This window comes from Eutrigla gurnardus (genome assembly GCF_963514095.1).
Source record: "Eutrigla gurnardus genome assembly, chromosome: 8".
Taxonomy (NCBI): domain Eukaryota; kingdom Metazoa; phylum Chordata; class Actinopteri; order Perciformes; family Triglidae; genus Eutrigla; species Eutrigla gurnardus.
Window position 1 is genome coordinate 18,950,439 of NC_139922.1, and position 22,903 is coordinate 18,973,341.

At 42.3% G+C, this 22,903-nt stretch overlaps 1 protein-coding gene across 1 annotated transcript in view; it reads right to left on the minus strand.

Moving 5' to 3' along the window:
• Nucleotides 1–19,132, minus strand: part of ajap1 (adherens junctions associated protein 1) — a 44,027-nt gene extending 24,895 nt beyond the window's left edge. Inside the window, exon 1 of the mRNA XM_084016554.1 lies at nt 19,078–19,132. Within this exon, the coding sequence (XP_083872680.1) occupies nt 19,078–19,106 (29 nt within the window). The 5' untranslated portion in view covers nt 19,107–19,132. The remainder of the gene's footprint in view (nt 1–19,077) is intronic.
• Nucleotides 19,133–22,903: the final 3,771 nt, after the last annotated feature.

Sequence of the window (22,903 nt, forward strand, 5' to 3'; positions counted from 1 at the left end):
AAACTATTATCTCTGCAGCTAATCACATATTGCACCTAATTATTGTGTTCTGTGCTGTATTCCTGGCCCACTTCTCGTGTCATTGTCACACTGTGATCGCTTGTGCAAAGTAGGTCTAGATTAGTACTTCTCGGTGGTTTGCAGGAGTGAGGCCTCGGCAGATGGGCTTCCCACCTGAGGGAGGTGAAAAAGGCACGGCTTCTTCTATCCCCTCATTCTCCGTCCCCAGGCTGCCATCAATGGAAGTTTTGTCAGCGTGGTCTCGACAGCCCTGCCACTGAGCACACATCATTTTCCAGCCAACACATCCATTGAAAGGCGGCCTGGTTGAAGGTGACTCTACCGCTGATGAAAAGCTGTGTGTGATGACAGACGCTATAGTCCAGGCAGGCTTCAGTCTGAATCAGTGGTTAGCTTTTCTTTTCTTTTTTTTTTCTTAACCTCTCAGTGGGGTATTTCCTCACCTGCTGATATTCAACCTTGTGTCAACATTTTTCAGTACAAAAAAAAAATAACCAGCGGTTTTATTCAGAGCATTTACAACTATGGTATCCGTGTCTCTCCCACACACTTCTAAAAACAGCACTTGGAAGAAAGAAAAGAAAAAGGGGAAAAAAACATCCACCAGAGACAAGGTTCATCAGCTACAGTTCATGAAGTTTCAAGCTACAGTGGGTGGTTTTCTCTGGTGGGTCCAAACGAACACAGCAGGAGTTAAGAATGAGACTTTGTGAGCTGTGCAGAAGGACTGCATCTCAACAGCAAACTTCTTTTCTTTGACATTTCATTTGTTTGGTTTTGTGTGGATTCTCAAGACTAGTAAACACATCAGCTTTCAGGGATTCTTGTGATAAAGGACAATAACGGGGACGATTCGGCAGCTTTTATGTAGTTGTCCAGTCAGTGTGGATAGTAAATGTCACCGATGTCGTAGTCAGTGTGTGCTGTATTGACTGAACAAGCAGAGTCCACAGCTGTAGAATGCGTTGTTCTTCTTGCGTCATCTCTATCATTTGAGGTGATAGTGGTGTAGTTGGGTGCAGGAAAGAACTAAAAGCTATGTCAGCTTGGAATTCTAGTCTCCCATTATTCTAGTATAAATCCTAGTAGCCAGGGGGCATTCTCAAGAAGCCACTTAAAAGCACAACTTCATTATTCTCTTCATTTGTATTACAAACAAGCTACGTTTTTTCAACAGTGAAAATAGCATTCCAAAATAAGAACGCAGAGGACGTTATTGACAAGGCGTTAATGCATCCTGGTACATGTAAACACTGCTATGGCTATGTGAGCAGGAGAACTGAGCTTTCTGTCATTAAAGGAGTCATCACCTGGAAATCGCAATTTCTCTTGTTAAAACATGCATATCTGTGTTTGACCTCAGTTGAAACTTGCCTGAAAGGCTGGAGTTTGAAAGTGGCGCCGTTTTTTCGCTTCTGCTCTTTTTCTGAACAGGAATAGCACACAAGGGTGTGCATTCCTAAAGCACGAGATTTTGATTCTGCGCCTTCGGTGACGTCACCGTGGCGGCTACTTGCATAAGCCCACCCCTCTTTCACCACCCAACCCCGCCCCGTCCGCTACCTGAAATCGCCGAAGCGCCGCCATTATGTTTTGGAGTCTGCATGCAGGCAAGCCCCCCCGGCTCTGTCCTTCCTGCGGCGAATCAACGCGCGCCTCATTACATATTATACAATGCACATCCGGACCAGTCAAAACCTCGCGCGTAATCTCGCGTGATAAAATCGCGGTACGAAAAAGGGTCAGAACAAGCTCAATGTTTGATTAAAATTTTTTTTTTTTTTCTAATAAGTTTTACGAATTGATCCAAAGCGATCCAAGGGGGGCTGGATACGTATAAAACCAGGTGATGACTCCTTTAAAGCATGCACTGAGGAATTAGTTGCATTGATCTACATAAACGATGGCAAACTTACCCTTTAAATCATAATAATACATTTTTTTTGCTTTGGCAAACACACACTCTACCTGTACCAATACAATCTTATTTATTTTTAATTTGATTCAAGTATTATACATTATATATTAATCTGTTACTTTAGTTGATCTCCACAGTGTTTGTAAGTCAAATAATACATCTCAGAAAAGAAAATAACTCAGTATGAAATAATGAATCCTTTGATTCCCCCCACAAAACTTACTTAAAGCTATTTGCTCTTTGTAAATGTTAAACTACAAGATGGCACGTCACGTCTAACTGAAAAATGTCATTGTTATTAATGAATAGTCTAGCATGCTGCTTCCTGTGTGCTATCGCTGCACGTCTATGTAGGCCTTTCTGTCTCTCCTTTCTGTCGCACTGCTTGACTCAGCGCTGAGCACTCAGACCGCGGCTGCTTAACTCATCCACACTGATCAAATCATACGGGCACAAAACACGCGAGTTGAAATATTTCAACTCGAGCGGAAAATGTGCGCGACGGTGTGACTCAACAGCCTATCAGCATTGAGATTCCCCACCTGTCGTCATTCAGAAATGGAGACGACAAAACATATTGTAGCTGTCTGTGGTCATCCAGAGCTCTAGCCATTAGTACAGAGACCGAATGAAACAAAGTGTGTTATTTTAAGTCTTGATGGTGGAGCTACAATGTAAGCCTACTTCTGATTGATCCAAACTCCTTCCAGAAAACAAACAAAATGTATTGCAATGAAATTACAAAAAAAAAAGTATATTTTGGGGTTCATACCGCTGTAGTTAACCAGCCGATGTGTATCTTGCTACATACGGTAAACACAGCTCAGCTGCGGATGGGTCAAACAAACATGTAATTTATTAGTCATTGAGTCATTCATCTGAGTCCCTTGTCACTTGTTTGTCACTCGCTAGTCACGTGAGTTATTAGTCAGCCAGTAGTCAGGCAAGCTAACGTCAACCACGCTTTGTCTAAACGTCACTAAGTGGTTTTGCTGTCGAAACCTAGCTTCATGTGAAGACACAATTTTATTTTGAAAAGACACCATGCATGTAACAAGTGGAAACTGACATTTCGTCCCTACATGTCCAAAACTGACATTAGAAGGTAACCTGGAGCGTCATATTTTGAAGTTTAGGGTCACTAACCAAGCATCAATACATGACGAGTTCTGATGACTTTGAATCTGGTAAACATTACCCAATACTAACCTGCAATAGTGATTAAAATCTCAAACTTCTGTAGTCCTTCCTCAGGACATTCATTCCACTTGGGTGGCTCAGGTGGTAGAGCCAATGTTCGGAGGGTCGGTGGTTTGATCCCCGCCCTTGTCAGTGTGTCATGGTCGTTGTGTCCTTGGGCAAGTCACTTCACCCACCTCACCTCGTGTGAATGTGTATGACTGCTGTTTGTTTGTCGGAGGAGCCGTAGAACAACCAAAACCACATTATATTATGAAGTGTTGAGGATGAGTGTGACTGCCTGAGGAAAGAAGCTGCTCTGAACTCTGATCGTACGGCAGCTGATACTTCTGTATCTCTTGCCAGACGGCAGCAGGGTAAACCTGCTGTGGCTGGGGTTGGCTTTTGTCTTTTAATATCCTTTGGGCTCATTGTAGGCACCTCTTGTCACCATTTTGGGTGATTCTAATCACCCTCCTGTCTTGGGCCGGGCACATCCCTTGCTAGTTTGTAATGTTTCCAGTCATGATGCTTTCTATTGTTCCTATGTAGTAGTTAACAAGAACCTGGCACAATAATGTTGCCTCCTTAGAAATACAGCCATTTATGAGCTTTTTTCACCAGGATGGAGATTAGGGGTGAGAATATCTTGGCACCTTATGATTTGATTCAGTTCCAAGTCAGAGGTCAACGATTCGATTCTAAACCGATTAGCGTTGCATCTCAATGAAACAATTTTTGGTGTACATTTCCATGCATGATTTAAAGAAAATAAAAAATAAATCTGAGTTTGCTACTCAGAGCTTGCTGGTCACTTCCTACTTTCGTGATCATTATCAAAGAAAATCAACAGGTTACTTACCTTCTCTAATATTTTATTAAAGAAAAGGCTTTTCTTTGTCACAAGTAGATATTACTTTATATGAACACAAAATGCTCCTGTTGCAGGCAACGAGCATATCCCTGAGAGAAAAACAGTATACTGTAGCCTATATAAAAATAATAAAATCTTTCAATGCAGTAATCAATGCAGCTTGCATTTCAACACATCACAACGTAGCGGTCTGTGGTCTCCCGGCACCTCGGTATAGTATCTTACGTTTCATACAGAGACCAACAAACTATAGGTAAAACTAGAGACTGTCCGTGGAACAAACAACAAGGTCGCTGCCGTATGTATGCTGAGACGACGAATCATATATGAATAGCAAGCCACACATCGGCTGGTTTACTACAGCGGTATAAACTCAAAACAAACCAAAAATGATGCCAAAATAACGACACAATTGTGACAATTTGTAAGAAGTCCAAAGTCATGGTTTGTTAGGTCGGTCCGCAAAAGCAAATAACTTAAGTGCTTGTTTTTGGAGGTGGGATCAAATGGACGTAGACTTTGCTAACACTGTAGCTGCCCTATAAACACTTAAGATAACATCTTATAGGCGTAAATACAGCATATATGGTTTATACACATAGTTTCATTCGGTTTCCATACTAATGTGAGGTTCTATCGCAGAGCTCTGGGGGACCACCGCTACAATATTGTTGTCTCCCTTTCTGATGAAGTGACGACAGGAGGAGAATCTCAATGTCGATAGGCTTTCACATCACAATGTCACGCAAATATTTTTGAAAAAAATTAAAAAATTTGCGTCTTTTCATAGAATTTGTACACACATAGACATGACAACACCTTTAGTCAGTGAATTAAAATTTCACATAAACCAAGCATCTTTTCACAGTAACACCATTATACTGTATATGAACTAAAGGGGGAGATCTGAAAGAATATGATGTTCATAGTGTGTCAAGTGTCTGCATAATCGGATGTGTTTCCAGTTGGAAAAATTCATTCTGGCATTCAGTGCCTGTTTGGATCATTGTATTAGACGTTATTTTTAGCCAAGTTGTCTAAAACACATGACAATGTCACGGCTTTCCTCAAAAGCCTCCGGGGGATATGTGTGGGTTGGTTATGTCTTCCTTTAAAGTCATACACTTTGAGCCTTCCTATTTAGTAGCTCCAGTAGCTGTGTTGCTGCATTGAACAAATGTTAAAGGATTATGGATTAAGAACACACTAAAGACAGTGGGATGCTGGTGAGAGCTCATACAACAAGTTTCCATTCATTCCACTTTTTCCGATTCTGCCAGCCCCGAGCACAGCCCGTTCACACACTGGGGAGAAGTCTCTTAAAATAGAGACGGGGGGGGGGGGGGTTATGGAGTAAGCATTTGCATTACCCTAAGAGAGCGACAGAGATGGAGAAAGAAAGGAGAGAACGGGGAAAGAGCTGTGTGCCATTCTCACTCCTCTGGGGGTTAAAAACTCTGATAACATCCAGGCCATAGAACAAGGACACTTCTCCTTTCAGACGTCTCGCTGTGAGGTCAGCGCTCACTGGAGTGAAGATTGGACCCCACTGGCAAAGCAAGCTGCATTTGACTGCTTCATCAAGTTACAACAATGGCCCATTGAGTGTGTATATGAGAGAGAGAGAGAGAGAGAGATGTATATAGAGGTATATATAAAATTGAGAGCTGTGGTCCAGATGCCACCTCTGGGTCAGCCCCAGTTCCACTACCTTGAGTCACTCACGGCTCAAGGCCAGTCACGATCATTTCTATTTCCACTGTACGTACATGGTCGCCATTATTTTTGCTGACCTCGATACTACCGTTGTGTTGACATGCATGTTTATTTACCTAAGAATATCACCAACATCTTAGCCAACACAATGCCAGAATAAACAGCAGGCTTTTCCCTATCATTGAAATGACATTTAACATTTTTGAGAAGTGAGGCAGAAAGTCCCCCTTAATGTTTTATTTATTTAGAATATTTAATTATTTTTACATATCGATTCTAAAGTTGGAATATTCGTAAGAATTGAAAATGCATTGCTCTTTGAAAGGGTGTAGTATTAAATTATTATTATTAGTGGCATAACATCCCTCCTAAAATTGGTGATTATATTGTTTGTCTTTGGGACAATATATCTCTAAAAGAAGTAGTTATCTTGACAGGTCTACTCTGTTTCTCTTATTGAGTCTTTCTATGTTATTCACCTTTTTTTCAATGCTTATAAATGCTAAATAGGAAGATTAAAGCAATGTGTTAACCTGGGTTTGCTATCCTCATTCTAACATACGTGTTTATCTACTGCAGTGCTTCCTATTAGAAGTTGAAACCGTTTTGAGCTTTACAGTGTAAAACAACAAAGCAGAAAACACCTAAAAACATACTAAGCTACAGATCTTAGTTAACATCACTGCGACTTGGCTTCTTGCATATCATGATCGAATGCTCTGTTAAATTGTCAGTATTTCTAATTTAATAACAACCCATTACTGCTACTGTTATTAAATCCGATATATTGAATAAACAACAAATGAAAGTCTCTTTTTTTAAATCAACCCTGTCTAGACAAATTAAGTATATTCCAGGTCATACTGTTTTATAACTCTGAGTTATAAGAAAAGTCAATGTGATTTTTTAGTGAGGTCTTTATGCAGATTCTGTATTTCATCAACTGGATGTTCAATACAACAGCCTTAGTTTCACTGTTATGCATTGTGACAGACAGGACTCTTCACATGGACAACACTGAAGATTCATTCAGTATGTTTTTACTTAAAACTAGCTGGGAAAATCAAGTTGAACAACAATATTTTATAAAATGATAGCCTGACATATCATCACTATCTGATCACCAATTAAGTGAATAACACTGAATTATGTCCGAGGCCTTTATTACTTATTATCACTGTTAACATTCCAATTCACTGAAACACTCTACGTGTGGCTACGGCAATATGGTGGTGTTCTGGTGTATCAGCAGCTCAAAGAGGTTTTACAACCTGACATGACATCACGTCCAAGTGAGCGCTCCATGTCTACAGTAAGTGCACCTCTCAACAGTACGTGGGAAACACCTCCATCTTCTGCTCCACAGATCACTGGACAGCTGAGACTGCTGAATGGTACAGTACATAGATGACATCATGCACTGTCACACTGTGATAAAAGCTTTCAACAATAGAGGAGGGCCATATTAGCATCACTGTAAAATCACAAGTGCATGAAGCCTTGGGGAGCTGAAAATGGCACTTAATCTCCCCAAAGACTGAACTGACCTCTAAAAACAACTATGAACCACAACGCTGACGCACAGTAAATAATTGCATCACTCTTGCTTATAGGAAACGTCTCCAATATACTGGTAATTGCCTTGCTGTGTTATGGACACAAAACACAAATTCACATCTTATGGGAATGACTCTAACCCCTCTGGGATTAGTGAGGGAACAGTTCCCCCCCCCCCTTTCATATTAAGAAAAGAGGGCATGTTAACAGTCCTTCTCTGCCCTTCCCAGTTCCATTAATTCCAACATGTAGCTTTAAGAGAGGCTGACCCCTAATAAACACTGGTTTCAAGAGGAGGTCAGATGAGATGTATTGTGCAGCTAAGATATCCTCAAAGGCTCGAAACAATTGAACTCAACCACTGCTGTCTTTGTAAAAGCAACACACTGTAACAATTACTGATGATGATAATTATTTGTTTAACTGTGTACAGACAACAGGAATTTTAGCCTCACAGCTATCTTGTTAATGCGGTGTAGCCTTGCAGGGAAAGGGGCTGCATGTGTCCATGACAATGCAAGCAACATTGTAGCGGGTGAATGCCTGTTTTTTAACCCGTCTGTACATCGGTTGTCATTGCAGCTCGGCGGCTTCAGGAAAAAGGGTAGTGGTGATATACTACATGGGTTTGGAGTGAGTTTACAGGCGATCATAAATATTGGGTTGTAATCCCTCGCTGAAGAGCAAAAAAAGTGAACAAGTTGCAAACACGCTCTGACCGAGGAAGGTTTCTCTTCCAAACCTCTTGTTTCTTTGTTGAGAGAGCGACTGACAAATTCTGAGCAGAAATCATAAGAGCCCAGATGTACCGAGGGTCAGATTGGTGCTCTTTCACACTTCTGGTAGTCCTCCGTCTACCAGGCTCTCCACATATTATCATTCTTTATATCTATAGGGGGAGAAATGCTCTGGCTGTTAAGGATGCAGCGATGGAGCCCTGGCAAAATACATAGTGCAGATAGTGGAAGGGAAGGCAAACACACAGCCAATGGCAGGCTCGTACCCATGGGCTAAATCAGTCAGACTATACTTCTGATTCATCCACGGAAACAGAAAGAGATGCGGCCTCTATAGAAGTGACTCCAAATAGCCGACTTCTCAGCGATCCTATCCAAGGAGCTTATTTTGACTGGTAATGTCACAGCTGAATCCTAGCAGTGACGGGAAAACAAAGTATCATTCATAAATAACAACATACGCCCACTGTTACAATATCAAATAATAAGTGTATATTCATCACAGCACTCACATAAGAATGTAGCACTAGGCTGACCCAGAATAATCACTGTTATCAAGAGGAGGTCAGATGAGATGTATTGTAAAGCTAAGACTTTGTAAAAGCAACAGATAATATAACAATGAGAGAGGATAATAATTACCCATTTAGCTGTTAACAGACAACATGAATTTTATCCTCACAGCTTAACTAATTGATGGGGTGACATTTTCTAAATATTAGATGTTTTCGGAATTTATGAACTACTCTCTAAAATACAACGGGGGGAAAGGAAGCAAAAGTTCTATGGACAACCACGAAAAAGTTAGCAGGCTTTAACGGTGTCTCTCTGTATATCGACCTCAGCTCCCTGTCAGTACTACAACACACACACACGCACACACACACAACACGTTACAAACATACTGTCCATTATTCTGACACCAGCTCAACCACTGTCACATGTATCTTGATCAATACGTGTTGTTTTTCTACAGAAAGCTTTAACCGAAGAGGATCAATGAGCAAAACAACATGATTGGGTGATAGGCAAGACTTGGCCAATCTGATTCGACTATAGGTACATGTCTGGGACACCGCTAGGCTCCTCCAACCTGCAGGCAGAAGGGGGTTCTAAGCCAATGGGTAACATGGGTAGTCATGCACATACCACTTATCTGCCATAAAGCTGGCCTTCTTGGACCATGTTTTGAGCTGTCAGTGAATAGCAAATTGTCTCAAGACATGGTGAGCACCTTTATGCGGCGTTCACACCGAACGCGATAGACGCGAATACAATCGCGTCAGACGCGTGTATCGCGCCGCTTGATCATTTTGGACTTTTTTAGCGTCATTCGCGCCATTCGCGCCATTCGCGTCATTCGCTTCATTCGCTTCATTCGCTTCATTCGCGCATGACGCTCATTTTTGAGGGGAGCCGGCGGGTCACGTCGGCGGACCCTCCTCCTCCGCCTCGGGGTACCCGATGCCAGAGTCCGTGAGCCTCCTCCGGGAGCCACGTCCCTCGCACCTCTCCCCAGAGTCGGGGCCACATTCGACCTCAGATCAGACAAGACAACCCGCTGAATTTAAGCATATTACTAAGCGGAGGAAAATAAACTATCTAGGATTCCCTCAGTAGCGGCGAGCGAAGAGGGAAGAGCCCAGTGCCAAATCCCCGTCCGACGGGCGGGCGGACGTGGGAAATGTGGCGTACGGAAGACCGATTGCCCGGTGTCGCGCGGGGGCCTGAGTCCTTCTGATCGAGGCTCAGCCCTGACGGTGTGAGGCCGGTACGGCCCCCGTCGCGCCGGGGTCCGGTCTTCCCGAGTCGGGTTTGGTAATGCAGCCCGTCCATCTCAGCTCATCTGTCTGTCGGCTTGAACTCGTCGCTGATTGGATGTCGCGGCGCGATGCCGCCTGAAAAGTTCAATATTTTCAACTTTATTCGCGCCGCGTCAGACGCGCCATTCGCGCCGCGTCAGACGCGGCATTCACTTCATTCGCGTCAGACGCGCCATTCGCGCCGCCTCCGCCTGAATCGCGTGTCATCGCGCCATTTACATTGGTTTTCAATGTAGAGTCGCCGCTCAATTCGCATCTATCGCGTTCGGTGTGAACGCCCCTTTAAGGTTAATAAGTCTGTAGTGCCATTGACTGAGATTGATGAAGGGGGCGAAGCAAAAGAGTTTCAGCCTTTAATTATCTTGGGATTGAAATGTAACAAGCTTCCATTTACTGATGCTTACAGCTTCTAAATCCCCAAAACGAATGAATTTCGTCTAACAGTTAAACAAGTTTAATATGGATTATGGTGTTCTTTTATTAATGAGTCAGAATCTCAAGGACTACTACAAACTTTAGCACATCATAAAGACAAGTCTTTTTTTTTTTCATGTGTAATTGTAATGTATTGCGATGTCTGATAGCATGACTCTGTAAATGGTGAACATGGCTGTCACCAGTTTCCATCATTTGAAAACACACTGGAGGCCTTTTAATGCAAATGCGAACAAATGTCTTCCTTCCTTGTCCCAAACGGAATGTATTCATATACGGTTTTCATTTTGCACTGCTGCTTCATCTTCTGTATGTATGTGTGGAATAAAGCAGACGGAGGGGGCTGGGGACTTTCGGGACATTTAGATTATGGAGCAAAAGCGAGGCTCTTGTGGTGCATTGCTTGCACAGAGTAAAACTCTCATGGGGAGAGAGGAATATGTAGTAGCTTCAATTCTACAAGCTCCAGAAACACACTTAGTCTCACACACACACACACACACACACACACACACACACACACACACACACACACACACACACACACACACACACACACACAGTCCCTGACCATTCTGCTCCTCTTACCGTAATACACCTGTTTCTCAGGTGTTCCTCCTCCTTACATGGCTCTCTAGAGACACTGGGGACAACACATGAAAACCACCGGCTCTGCATTTTCTAATAATAATAATCTAACTTGGAGGTCTTAATGGATTATTTATAGTAGAAAAACAATATTGCTCTGACTTTTTACCATTTAGCAGCTTTTGTAACAAACCTCTTCACTGTATCTGAATTTGTATCTGATATTTCACCAAGCTTTTTGGCCACACTAGTGTCTATTGGATAGAATAGTCCAAGTGTCTGGGACTATCCTGAAATTTGGTAGAGACATTAAAGGTTCCCAGAGGATAAATCCTGTAAACTTTGATGATTGTTTGACCTTTCCTCGGGTTTTAATCAAGCACTTTAGGGGAGGATTATTGTATCATAAAACAAATGCAACGGGGGGGATAATAGGCTCTGGTATTGGTATTTATAAATCCTTGTGTTATGAGGACATCAGTAATAAATGTCTCACAAAAAAAGTACACGGATCAAATAAATATCTATGTTACAAACTCACCTCATTACCGTTCCACACTGTAATGCATCGATCACTGCTACCTGACAGCAATAGCAGGGCTAGAGAACAATGTAATCTAAGTGTCTCTTGAGAGGTAACACCTAAATTGACTGGAATCATCTCCACTTGCACGAGGAAATACAATCCAGACAACGGAGTAAATCCACACCAGGGAGTGTAATCATGCCTTCAGCTTGAAAGAAAAGCCCAACTGTCATTTAGGAAGATATATGGCTATTATAAAGGCTGAACTTCTCAGGGAAATGTGTTATTCATATGAAAAATATGGCAGGGCTTCCATTCCAGTCCAATAAACTCAATAAACTGTTAATGATAAAGCAAATTGAAAATGTCAGAAGGTATACAAAATGCTGAAAGGAATTCTCTGCAACTTGATGAATGGTGCTGCATATTGGATATTTATGAATTATGAGGCTACACGGCTTGGTCCATTGTTGTATTTAAAACCCATTTTACTAGCACCTGGCCCACAGTCAGTCCTGGACACAATGGAATCTGTTATGACACCGAAAGCAAACTTTAGCACATTGTTGAACAAGTGCTTCACAAATTGTCCGACTCAAAGTAAAATTCTTTGGCTGAAGGAAAACACTGAGCCTTAATTCATCACAGGTATCCACAGGCCTTAGGGTGTATTAATAAGGTCTTTGAGAGGATGAATGACAGCTAGAATACTTCTGCTATTAAATAACATGCTCAGACAGTGCGACATACAAAGAGTGCTTCTCTGTAGACATCAGAACCTTTTCTTATCCACCATAATTCTCACAGACTATCATATTGTGGCAGGAGCTCAAAATGGACCATTAGCAAAATGCTCTATTGTTATTTTAATCCGGTTCTGCTCATTTTTTTCCCCTTTGCTTGGCACTTTTTCCCTTCTCTCACATCTCCCATTGTGCAGAGCACTTTTCAGGGATGAGTCTCCAGCAGCCGATGCGTTTCCGATGCGATCATGGGCATGGAAGAATCTGGAGGTGTAGGTCCTAAATCTTGTGCTTTTATATGCATATTTTCACAACCAGATGTTAATTTGGCAGCAATAAAGACATGAATAAAAATGTGTTATGTGGTTATCACAATCCCATCCCACGCATAATTAATTAAAGCTGCTATAATCAATATTTTTGCAATAATAATCGATCAAATGAGGATGTGAAGATAATGTGAATGTTTATGGCATCAGTTTATGTAGGATACGCTTCCAGGGTTAATGGGCTATATTTCTGTAGCCAGTTTACAAGCTCACTTTAAATAAATATATGATAAATATATGGTGGGTTCCCGGATAGCATTTCGTTGAATGCTCTTGCCTCTTTTTTTCTCCATGCCGACTGTTTAAGAACAGAAGTCAGCATGCTTCAGAAGATGAAAGATTAATGTAGGACTGACTCAAAACACAGTACAGTACCCATGTGCATAGTAATGAAGGACATGTCAATCCAGTGCAATAGTTTCAGATAAAAATAGCACAAGTGACATGCCTTTACAGTGTGATTGTACTTATATTTATTGTGTGGCTATTTGTTCAATGCTGACAAGAGGTAGTAGAATGTATGTAATAATACATATTAAGTTATTACATACAAGGTACAACACAGTTAAGAGGGTTATTATAAGCCACTTGACTTTACTCATATTTATTGAGCTCATACATCATCTTAAAAGGACTCCAGAGCTCATAATACATTTAAATGGTATATGCGCAGCAACTACTTCAACAGTGTCACTCCTGGACATTTCCCGAGATAATTATGAAACCATTATCCTGTGATTATAATGTCTTAAGGTGATTTATGACTTTGTGACCAACATTTAAATGCCGCACCTTCTCTGATCATGTCCGATTCCCATGCAAGCCCCTTAGCCGTTGAGTATATTTGCACTGCAGTTGTGGAAGCTATTCGTGGCAGTACAGCTGAGGGGGTTCATCCTCCATCCACACAGGGCTCAAGCTGTGATACCTCTGAGTCTCTATCTGCAGCCTGTTGAATATGCAACACCTTCAATGGCGCTAAAGAGGGTCTGTGTGCTCAAGCTCTCAGACTATGCGACGGGGCAAATATAACCCAGCATGTACATACACACACACGCAAATAGCTCTGTAAACTATTGCCAAGATACAATCATATCGCTTATTCCCATGGTGTTGTGTTGGTAATTTGTTGATTGTGGGGGCATAATCCTCCTAGATCCTGCTCCAACCATGATATGCCACTGGGTGTGATAAGCTTCGAGACTGGCCAGGTGTTTGCAGGCCCTGCTCTCATCGCCCACGGATCAACAAAAAAACTCAAGAGAATATGTATATCTGGTATTCTGCTTTAAATTAGCTCATATAAACACATTACCAGGAAAGAAATTGTCCAATTGAGGATGCTGAGAATTATCTTTGTGGATCTCCTGTTTTGATTTGCCATTGTGTTGCAGTATATAATCGGTCTTCCACTGGACTCCACAATTCATTTCGCCTCATCATATCTCTTAAATAAGAATGCACTGTTTGGAATTACCTCTGTGTTGGTTGTGTTTTTTAGAAATATCAGCTGCATGTGGTTGTGTAGCTTTGAAAGATACGGGCTCTGAGGTGTAGGAGTTAAGCTCTCCTCACTAGATATCCTGTATTAGGGAGATAAATACCACAGTTGGCTCTCCAAAGAGTTCCGGAGATTTATGGATTGCCTCTGTGCAGCAGGCCTCTGGGAGGCAAATATTCTATGAAATCTTCCGAATGTTTTGGTACTGTGCAACACACACACACGCTCCATCCATGCCTGCAAGGCTGAGCTGCGGCAGCTGCTACTATGCTTGTAGTGAAAGAAATATTGTTGCATTACTGAGTTTGGAACATTACACATAGTGAAAGAACAAACAAAAAATATAAAGGGTGGAGTATGTATGACAGTGTTCTAAATCAGTACATACTCAGTCAATATGTACTCAATACTCCTGACTAAGTTCATGATTAAGTACACCCAAGCAACTGATCCAAACAGGCGTCATTTGGATAAACTGGCCCCATGTTGTGAATCTGAAAGTTACTTTCTCACCTGAAAACATATTGAAATGTAATAAAACGACAGATATTAAAAGTGTTTAGTCTGGCTGAAAAATCTCATACACAGCACAGTCTGAAGTGACGCAATGAATTGTGGGGTGTTAGGTTAATCAGTTACTAATGTAGTATACAGTATATCTGGGCATTTCTCACATGCACAAAATCCACCTACTTTGCAGTAGGAAGGCACGACATAGCTCGATAGTTAGTATGAATAGTACGTTAGCATGCAATTTCAAAAACAGCCTGTGTGTGTGTGTTTGAGGGGGCCGAAGATGCAACAGCCAGGGTGTTGCATCATCCCATTAATTACTCCCACTGCACAACGCCCTCAACTGCAGTGTGTATGACCCACATGCTCTAAAAGATAAACAGGGCTGTAAAGAGCATGGGAATAACATGAAAAAGATCAGACAAGCAGGACAATGCCCCCAATCAGCTAAGCCCTTCACTGACTAAGTTTTTATTTTGGCCCATTTATAAGCGGTGGGGATGGGGGGGGGGCTGTCTGTTCATTTATTACGTTTTTTTCTGTGGAAAGTGGCCCATTGAGGGGCGCCCCCCTGTGCCAGGAGAAGGCCAGTTAGTGGGAAGGGTTTGACGGATAAATCTGATCCTTTGTAGAGGCAGTATTGATCCAGCAATACTGCCTCTACATGAATCAAGTATGAGCTCTGTACTGTTAGTTCCTGCACTCTGTAGGATGAATGTGCTTCAGTGCAATTGAAGCACACATTTTCTCATGAAGCCCAAACTGGACAAGCTGGTCATTAGACCCAATCAGCCTGCCGGCTGCTGGCACTGTGGTTGGGACTGGAACTTGAATTTCATGAGATCTGAGTGTGGGCATTTTAGTTTCGGAAGAAAGCAATGTCAATGTTTGCCCACAAAGCTCATGAAAATATGTGTTTCAGAGTAAACTGAGCATGCATTAAACATTCATTTCCCATTGTCTAATTGTAATCATTAAGGTTAGACCAACTCCTTAAGTCGTCATGCAGTTAAACCTGCACAGAAACCTGGTTTCAGAAGCTGTTAGCCCACCTCTTTAACAACAATTCGTTTTTGTGTGGTTTTTAAAGAGGTTTACTGTCCCATGATGGTCTAAATCCTGTTTCACGGGATTTTCATAGCCAAAAAAAGAAAAAATGATAAACTTATAATGCTTGCAAGTTCGGCCAACAGAGCATGTATTCAAGTGGAGTTGTGAGTTTTCCACGAGCTATTTGAGCTGAGCTCCAGTCCTCTCATTTTAAGAATCCACTATGCAGTTCTGTGGCTGTTCTGGTCCAATGCAGCCTATGTCTTTCACTAATCCTATGTCTTTTACAATGCTAGACAATGATGAGACATTTACCCCCCCGTGCTTTGCATCATCAAGTTTCTCTCTTCTCTTCTATTTCTCTCTCGGGTTGTATTTCCAAACAGCATCCATGTCTGTTATGTCTCTTACACTGTTTCACAGGGACAACCTGTTCTGGTCCTTCTGGATTTAACAGACTGTTGAGCACAGGGTGTTTACGAAACACACACACACACACACACACACACACCACACATCTCCAGAGGATAGGATCTCATAGAGGCAACCGGCCTATTTCACTGCAAATTATGTTAATCGTGCTCCAGAGAGGCCCAGTTAATAACCCTCATAGAGGCTATTAAGATGGCACCTAAATCACAGGAATATCTGATGGACCCTTCCACAGTAATGCCACGCTTAGCCCTGGAATTCTTGGTCGATCTAGCGAGGACAATGACTGGTCGTACACGCTATGCGGCTTTGCACTGATGATGTTATGCAAGAGCAATCGTTCTTCACTGGAGAAAAACTATGTGTAGAGTTTTAATATATTAGGAAGGTTTCATTAGGCAAGTGATATTAATCAGAATTAGACTATCACTCAGATTCAAAGACACAGAACACTAAAAACATGATCGCCAGGAATATCAATACACATAAATTTGCCTTTACAGCTCTTGTAGCTCAAGATTCATTAGAGCCACCTTCTCTCTTCCACTTAATGCATATTCCATGTATTGCCAGCCAATAGTCCAATCTCTTGACATATCACAGTAAGCCAGTCCAAATTAATTACAAGAATGTATATCCAGGCCAGATAAAGCTGGCCACGTGTAGGGTCACCTGTACTTAACATGTTGGAGGAAACTGGAAACTGAAAGCCCTCCGGAAAGGCAACTGGAGTCTCCACTGGTAATATATTGCAGCTGCAGGCCTGATTGCATCTCCAGTGCATCAACGTTAAGAGAGCCCACCACGGGGAACCTAAATCTGTGTGACGTTCATGAAAGATGGAGCCACGAGATGCCGAGCCTGGGAGAGATGAATCCCTGCTGCTTAGCCCTCCATTGAGACACACTCTGGTTCGAGCTTGTCATAATCCAGTACCACTGCAGGAACAAAATGTATCTACTTTGAGATACATATACATGTATGAAACTTGAGCGTCACATTGCTTTGACTGGAAAGTGTCACATTTAAGTGGCAATGCATGCTAGGGGGACATGTTGGTGTAATGTGTCTTCCTACTTTTCCTATATGCATTCTCCTGGGTAATAATTATATGCTCGGGTAGTTCTTGCTATGGGGAGAATTTAACTTGACACACTATATAAGCCTATGAACCATCCTCTCACCACTGTGTTCTCATGAGGCACCTTTACAATGTTACTCGTGATTCATGAAGGAGATTTTTACTTCATTTTTTAATGCTCCAAATGTTTGCAACAAGCAAGCGCGTTAAAGCTGCTCACTTATTTCCTGTGCTGAAATGATACTGTGAATTACTCAACAGAAATTCATCAACCAGAATTTTGACAATTAATTTAAGTAATTTATCAAAATCATTAATTACAGCTTTGCACTGTTTCTCTTTTTATATTTTTTGCAAATGAACTATCTTTAGACACTTGGTCGGGGGAGATAATTTGAAGACAACAACTTCACAGTGTGGGAAGTTATGATGGCATTTTTTGGGATATTTAGAGACTAAACAATGAATTGATTATCTGATCGTATCTATTGATTGTCTGCCCAGATTACGAAAGAGTAACCACAGTATCTGTCTTCAAAATCCTTGGCTTTAATCTACTGAGGAATCCATCCATCCGTCCATCCTTCCCTCTGGGTTTGCTAAAGTCAGTGCTGTTGCATTTACGCCCACGTATGGAGCTTCTGTAGGTGGTCTGTTGTTTGTTCCAACAGGTACAGAAGCTTTCTCTGCACATGCTCACTGCCTATTTCTTCCTGTGGTTATTCAATTTAAAAAGATGAATAATGTTAAACGCAGCCCGTCCTGGAGAGGCTTTAAACCCGGCACACTAGATGTTAATTATCATCCTGACAAATTAACTACAAAACAATCTTGAATATGATGAATTACTACAAATAGACAGCAGTTCCTGTTCATCCCACATCCCATTTTAACATCCCCTATCTGATCAGCAAGCGATGGGGACATTTCTGAGGATGGAAATTGGTTTATCTGTGCCTCTGATCGATTCATCAGTTGATATGGAGCATAAATCCGTTTCATTTCATTGTCTTATACAACTGCTCTGTCTAAGGCGTGTATTTCCATTACCATGCGAGGTCAGCCCTAAGATGTACAGTGTGTGTCATGCATAATAAATGAACGGTCTGAAAGTGGGCAGGAATTAAGAGCCCACCGGTGGGAATGAGATCCAGCAGGTGGTGAGAGAATCCCACCTCTGGCAGGTTGGGTCTCATATCGCAGCGTACCTCTGAACCTATTTCACAGCAAAATGAATGAGCTCAGTTTTAGCTTTTCTTTGCAGACTTTCTAATGGGACCAAAGGTTCATCATAGAAGCAAAGAAAGTGTCCATTTATGATTTGCTTCTATGACTAGAACATGTTTTGGGGTGTTTTTTTAATACATGAAGTAGGCAGAAAGTGGCTTTCGTTGAGATGAATGAGGTAAAGCTCCATCCAGGCAGATCCTCTCCTCTACCTCGGATAAGTAGCCAACAACAGCGACTACTTTCATTTTTATTACACTCCCAAAGCCAAAATCTATCTTTTCACCGACTCCCTCATTCATTTTGTGCTGCTGTGAGAGCGCGTGCGTGTGGTTGCCCCCCCTCACAAGTGAAGAGAGGGAGCTGGCATACCTAACCTTGAGACGAGGTGTGCGCGTGCGTCCGTACACGTGTGTTTTGAGCGCGCGCGCGCATGTCTCTCAGTGTATATGTGTGTGTGTTGCTTGTTGCCGTACTGTTGGCGACCCCCAGCGTACAAGATGTGAAATCTTCCATCATATTCTACCTTTTAAACATCGCAAAAGACATCCACATATACAGCCTCCGCCTTGACGTCCCTCCGCGGAGAGACGGTCGCTCCGTTTGACGAACTTTGGTGGCAAAGAAAACTACGTCTGCGTGTTGTATTTAAGGACATATTGATACACTCATCAATTCCAGCAGACAAACTTGCATTGGCGTATAAAAAAAAACTAAGACAACACACATCAAATGCTAAACATCATAAAACATGTCTGCATGTTCGGTTCCCCCTCAAAATGTAATTATTATAACCTAATAATAAAAGAAAACCTTCCGTGTCTTACCTGCGCGCAACACTCCGTTTTATCCACATTTTTTTCTCGACTGCCGAATCCGACTCAGTCCTCCTGGTATCCTCCCATTTAGATTGGGTTTTTTCCTCCAAAGTCGACAATAGCTGATGGAAACACTCAAGTGACAGACCTTCGTCCGACTGTCAGCAACGCAACCATTATTTAAGCCATATCCTTCAACGTTGCGCACATCAAAAAATCCTCCAACAACGCCGCCAAATCCCACTCAAAACGGTCAGGGTCTCTCTCTCTCTCTCTCTCTCTCTCTCTCTCTCTCTCTCTCTCTCTCTCTCTCTCTCTCTCTCTCTCTCTCTCTCTCTCTCTGTGAAGTTGCTCGACAATTGTTTCTTACTGGCGATAATCGTCCTCGCTGTCGGTGGAGCGGGGAGAGAGGGGTTCGCGCGTGCAGGCGCACAGGTGAGGAGCGGGAAACCGAGAGAGGTGCCCTCAAACTTTGCCTTCACGGAAATCTTTCATACCTTCCCTCCCCTCCTCCACGCTGTAAAGGCGAAGATGTGAGAAGCAGAGAACCAAAAAACAAAAACGAGGCATGTAGTTGGCATCCTTGGTCGCTGAAATGGCATGGCAACCCTCTCCTACATCGTTGAAAGGCAGAAACGCGTCCAAAAAAAAAATGTGAGGGGTGGAAGATGAGGATGCACCGAGGAGACAAGTCACCGCTGGCGGGGGGTCCTCATTAACATCTCTGGGAGGAGGGGGTGTCGAGCGCTGCCGAGGGAGGTTAGATAAAGTATAAAATAATAAGAAGAAGAACAGGTGCAACTGAAAAAAGATGAAGAGTGTAAACGACGAGAGAGGATCCCGGAGACTGAGAGTTGTTTCGGGGAGAGGAGTTGGAGAGAGGGGGGACGAGTTTGTCATATGAGAGGAGAGGAGGCTGCTCCGTCTCCTGCTGCTTCTCCTCTTCTCTCAGACTGACGAACGACCTGCTCGCCGAAGCGCCACGCGCCTGTGACGTCATGTTTTAAAGCCGAATAATATGTCATGTGCTGGAGCGCTCGATCCCGTCACATGGGTTTCACGTCACGTCAGTCACACCCTTGAGTGTCGATTAGCCGTGTTGGGAGGGGTGAAATGTAATACCCCTAGGTCAAATATTTGAGTTAATTTAACTTATGATAACCGTGGTGACTAGAATGTGACTCCCCACCCTTAAAAAGGTGAGTGAAAACAACTTAATTATGATTATAATTGATACCACAGGCTTTAGCAGCGGATGACAGCGTTTGAAATGTGTTCCTTGCAACTTTAGCAGGAAACGTGCAGTGCAAGCATCAATTAGCATCACCGAAATGCCACAATTAGTTGATCATCTTTTTTTAAGCAATTCAATTATGTTTTCCTTCTGATGGCATGCGGTTTAGTTTAAAAAAGTTGACACTCCCCGTGAATATTGGTGCAGACGTGTTGCTCTCAAGCCATTTATTCACTGTCTGCAGGTCAGACTCACTGAGGCAGATGTTGAACTTTGGTTTTGACACAAAGCTATTATTGTACTCAAAATATATGAAATCATACGTACTTTATTCTATGCATTATGCATTTCAACAAGTCACATTGTTTTTGCTCAAGCAGGTATTAAAATATGTTATTTGGATAAAAAAAATCATTTTTTTTCCAATTCCTATTGTGAAACGTGACAATGTCATGAAAGGATTGCTCTTGGTTTTAGATATTTACCACTGCAGCAATAAAAGCTAGTTATATTGAATTGAAAGTGAAGAATTTCATCACACTGGCAGCAAATTAGACAGATGATAAAAGCTCACTCAAACGCGTTTGCAGTGGCGTAATTAAAGGTATCATATGCGACAATTTCATGAAAAAAACAACAACATATAGACTGATATAAAAAGAATCCCTCTCAATCATCACGTATGACTCACGAGAAGTGTGTGGTGTCTGTATCTGCAGAGACCCGCCTTTTGCCTGTATTTTCGCTTCTTATTTTGCTGTCATCCAGACTCTTCAGAGTGTCAGTAGAGCTTTGGTAGTGATCATGGGGATGTAACCCATTCTCATGACCGGGTCAAAACCGCCGCTCAGTTTCCCCTCAGCCTCCGAGGCTCACAGAGAGAACAGACAGGCCACAGCAGGATGAAGCATGCCTTGGGTTCTCTTCGCTGAAAATCGGACACCTTCCTGCAGGTTTGTGAGACTGTGTCGATGCGCTTATTTGTGCTTTAGGATGCAACCGCCGAAAAACTATCTGAATATTAAATGTTATTCTTCTGGTTTACAGCTTTGTTCTCAACAGTGTTGTTCCTTTTCTTCGTTAACTCCAGCTCGACAATTTTAGTGCATATTTTACCTCATAGTCATTATTATGGTTACTTAGCATCAAACACAATGTACAGCTGAGGCTGAAAAAACTAAAGTATTGACCTGATGGGGGCGCTAGATGAGAATTTCACTCAACATTTCAGTCAAAACCAACCTCACAGTGGCGTCAGAGTTAGGAGATCACCAAAATCATTAGAATTCAACTTCTTTTGAGCAACATTGCATGGCAAACCATCAAATAGTTATGTTATTTCTTTACTTTGCACAGATTTTGGCTCCTCCATATCCAAAACACTCAAGAATATATATATATATATATATATATATATATATATATATGGATAGTGACGTTGGGATCCATCGCATCATCCGAACATCAGAACATGCTGCAACTCCCTCAGCCGAGGTTAACTGTGTTTTCCTGTCATGTTTACCAGCCTGAATGATGGAGTGAATGGTGCTTTTCTACCATCCCTCCCATATGAGATGAACACAGCACTAAACTGTCCTCCTGCAGGCTTTTTTTTTGTTTTTTGCACACATGTACTGCAAAGATGTCAGCAGTGGGTGAAATCCCATTACATTTGAATCAATGTGCTGATGCGACCGCACAGCCGAGATAGGTGAAAATATTACCTATGACAAGATCAACTCTTGCGTGAGAAGAATAGAGAGTGTGGCGGCCTTTCATGTACGCCTCGGGGTCAAAGTGTCAAACCAATGAACGTATCACACCTGTTTACGCTTTTGTGACTGCTCTAGCCTTTACTGGAGGAAAAAAAAAACATATATTTATATATTACAGGGCTGAATTGAATATTTCTTGCTGCTTTTGGACTTTTTTTAGTGCACAAATTCTTCTAGAGATTCGTACTTTTGAACCTGCGAAAATGAGCTTCCCCCTTCCCTCAGGTGAGGTTCTGTTGTTCTGTCGGGCTGAAGCTCACACTCTCCCGAATCGCCTTGATCAGCGTATGCTGCGGTAATGAACGCAGACGTCCTCCTCCCAATCAGATGAATAGCAGCTGTTTGTAAAATTGAGTGCTCCACACATGATGAGGCAACTTTCCTCCCCTCCTAATTGTTGCCATAAAGCACACTTCTGTCAAATACCCTCATTACTGCGTTAGCGTGTATGCATACATGCGGATCCGACTGGATCCCTTCGTCTGAGGAAATCGTCAGCAGATGGAGGCTGTTGTCGCTCTCCCTCTGTCACCTCCTCCATCAATTCTCTTTGTTTTCACAAATTCACTGTTTTTGCATGTCGCGTCGCATGTCTGCGGTGCGTGTACTCGTGACTCGCGCACGTTTCTGCTTCCCCTCGCCTGTGTTGCTACGAGTGTGATGTCAGTGTGAACGGACTCGTTTTGCCTCAGAGACAGTCACAGGTTGTCATGCATGTCTAAGACTGTGGGTGGCTTCAGCTCACATGGACCTAAACGCAGCATACTAAACATCTGTTGTGTAAGCCATTAACACCCCGCCTCGAGAGCGCGAATTAAAAGGAAGA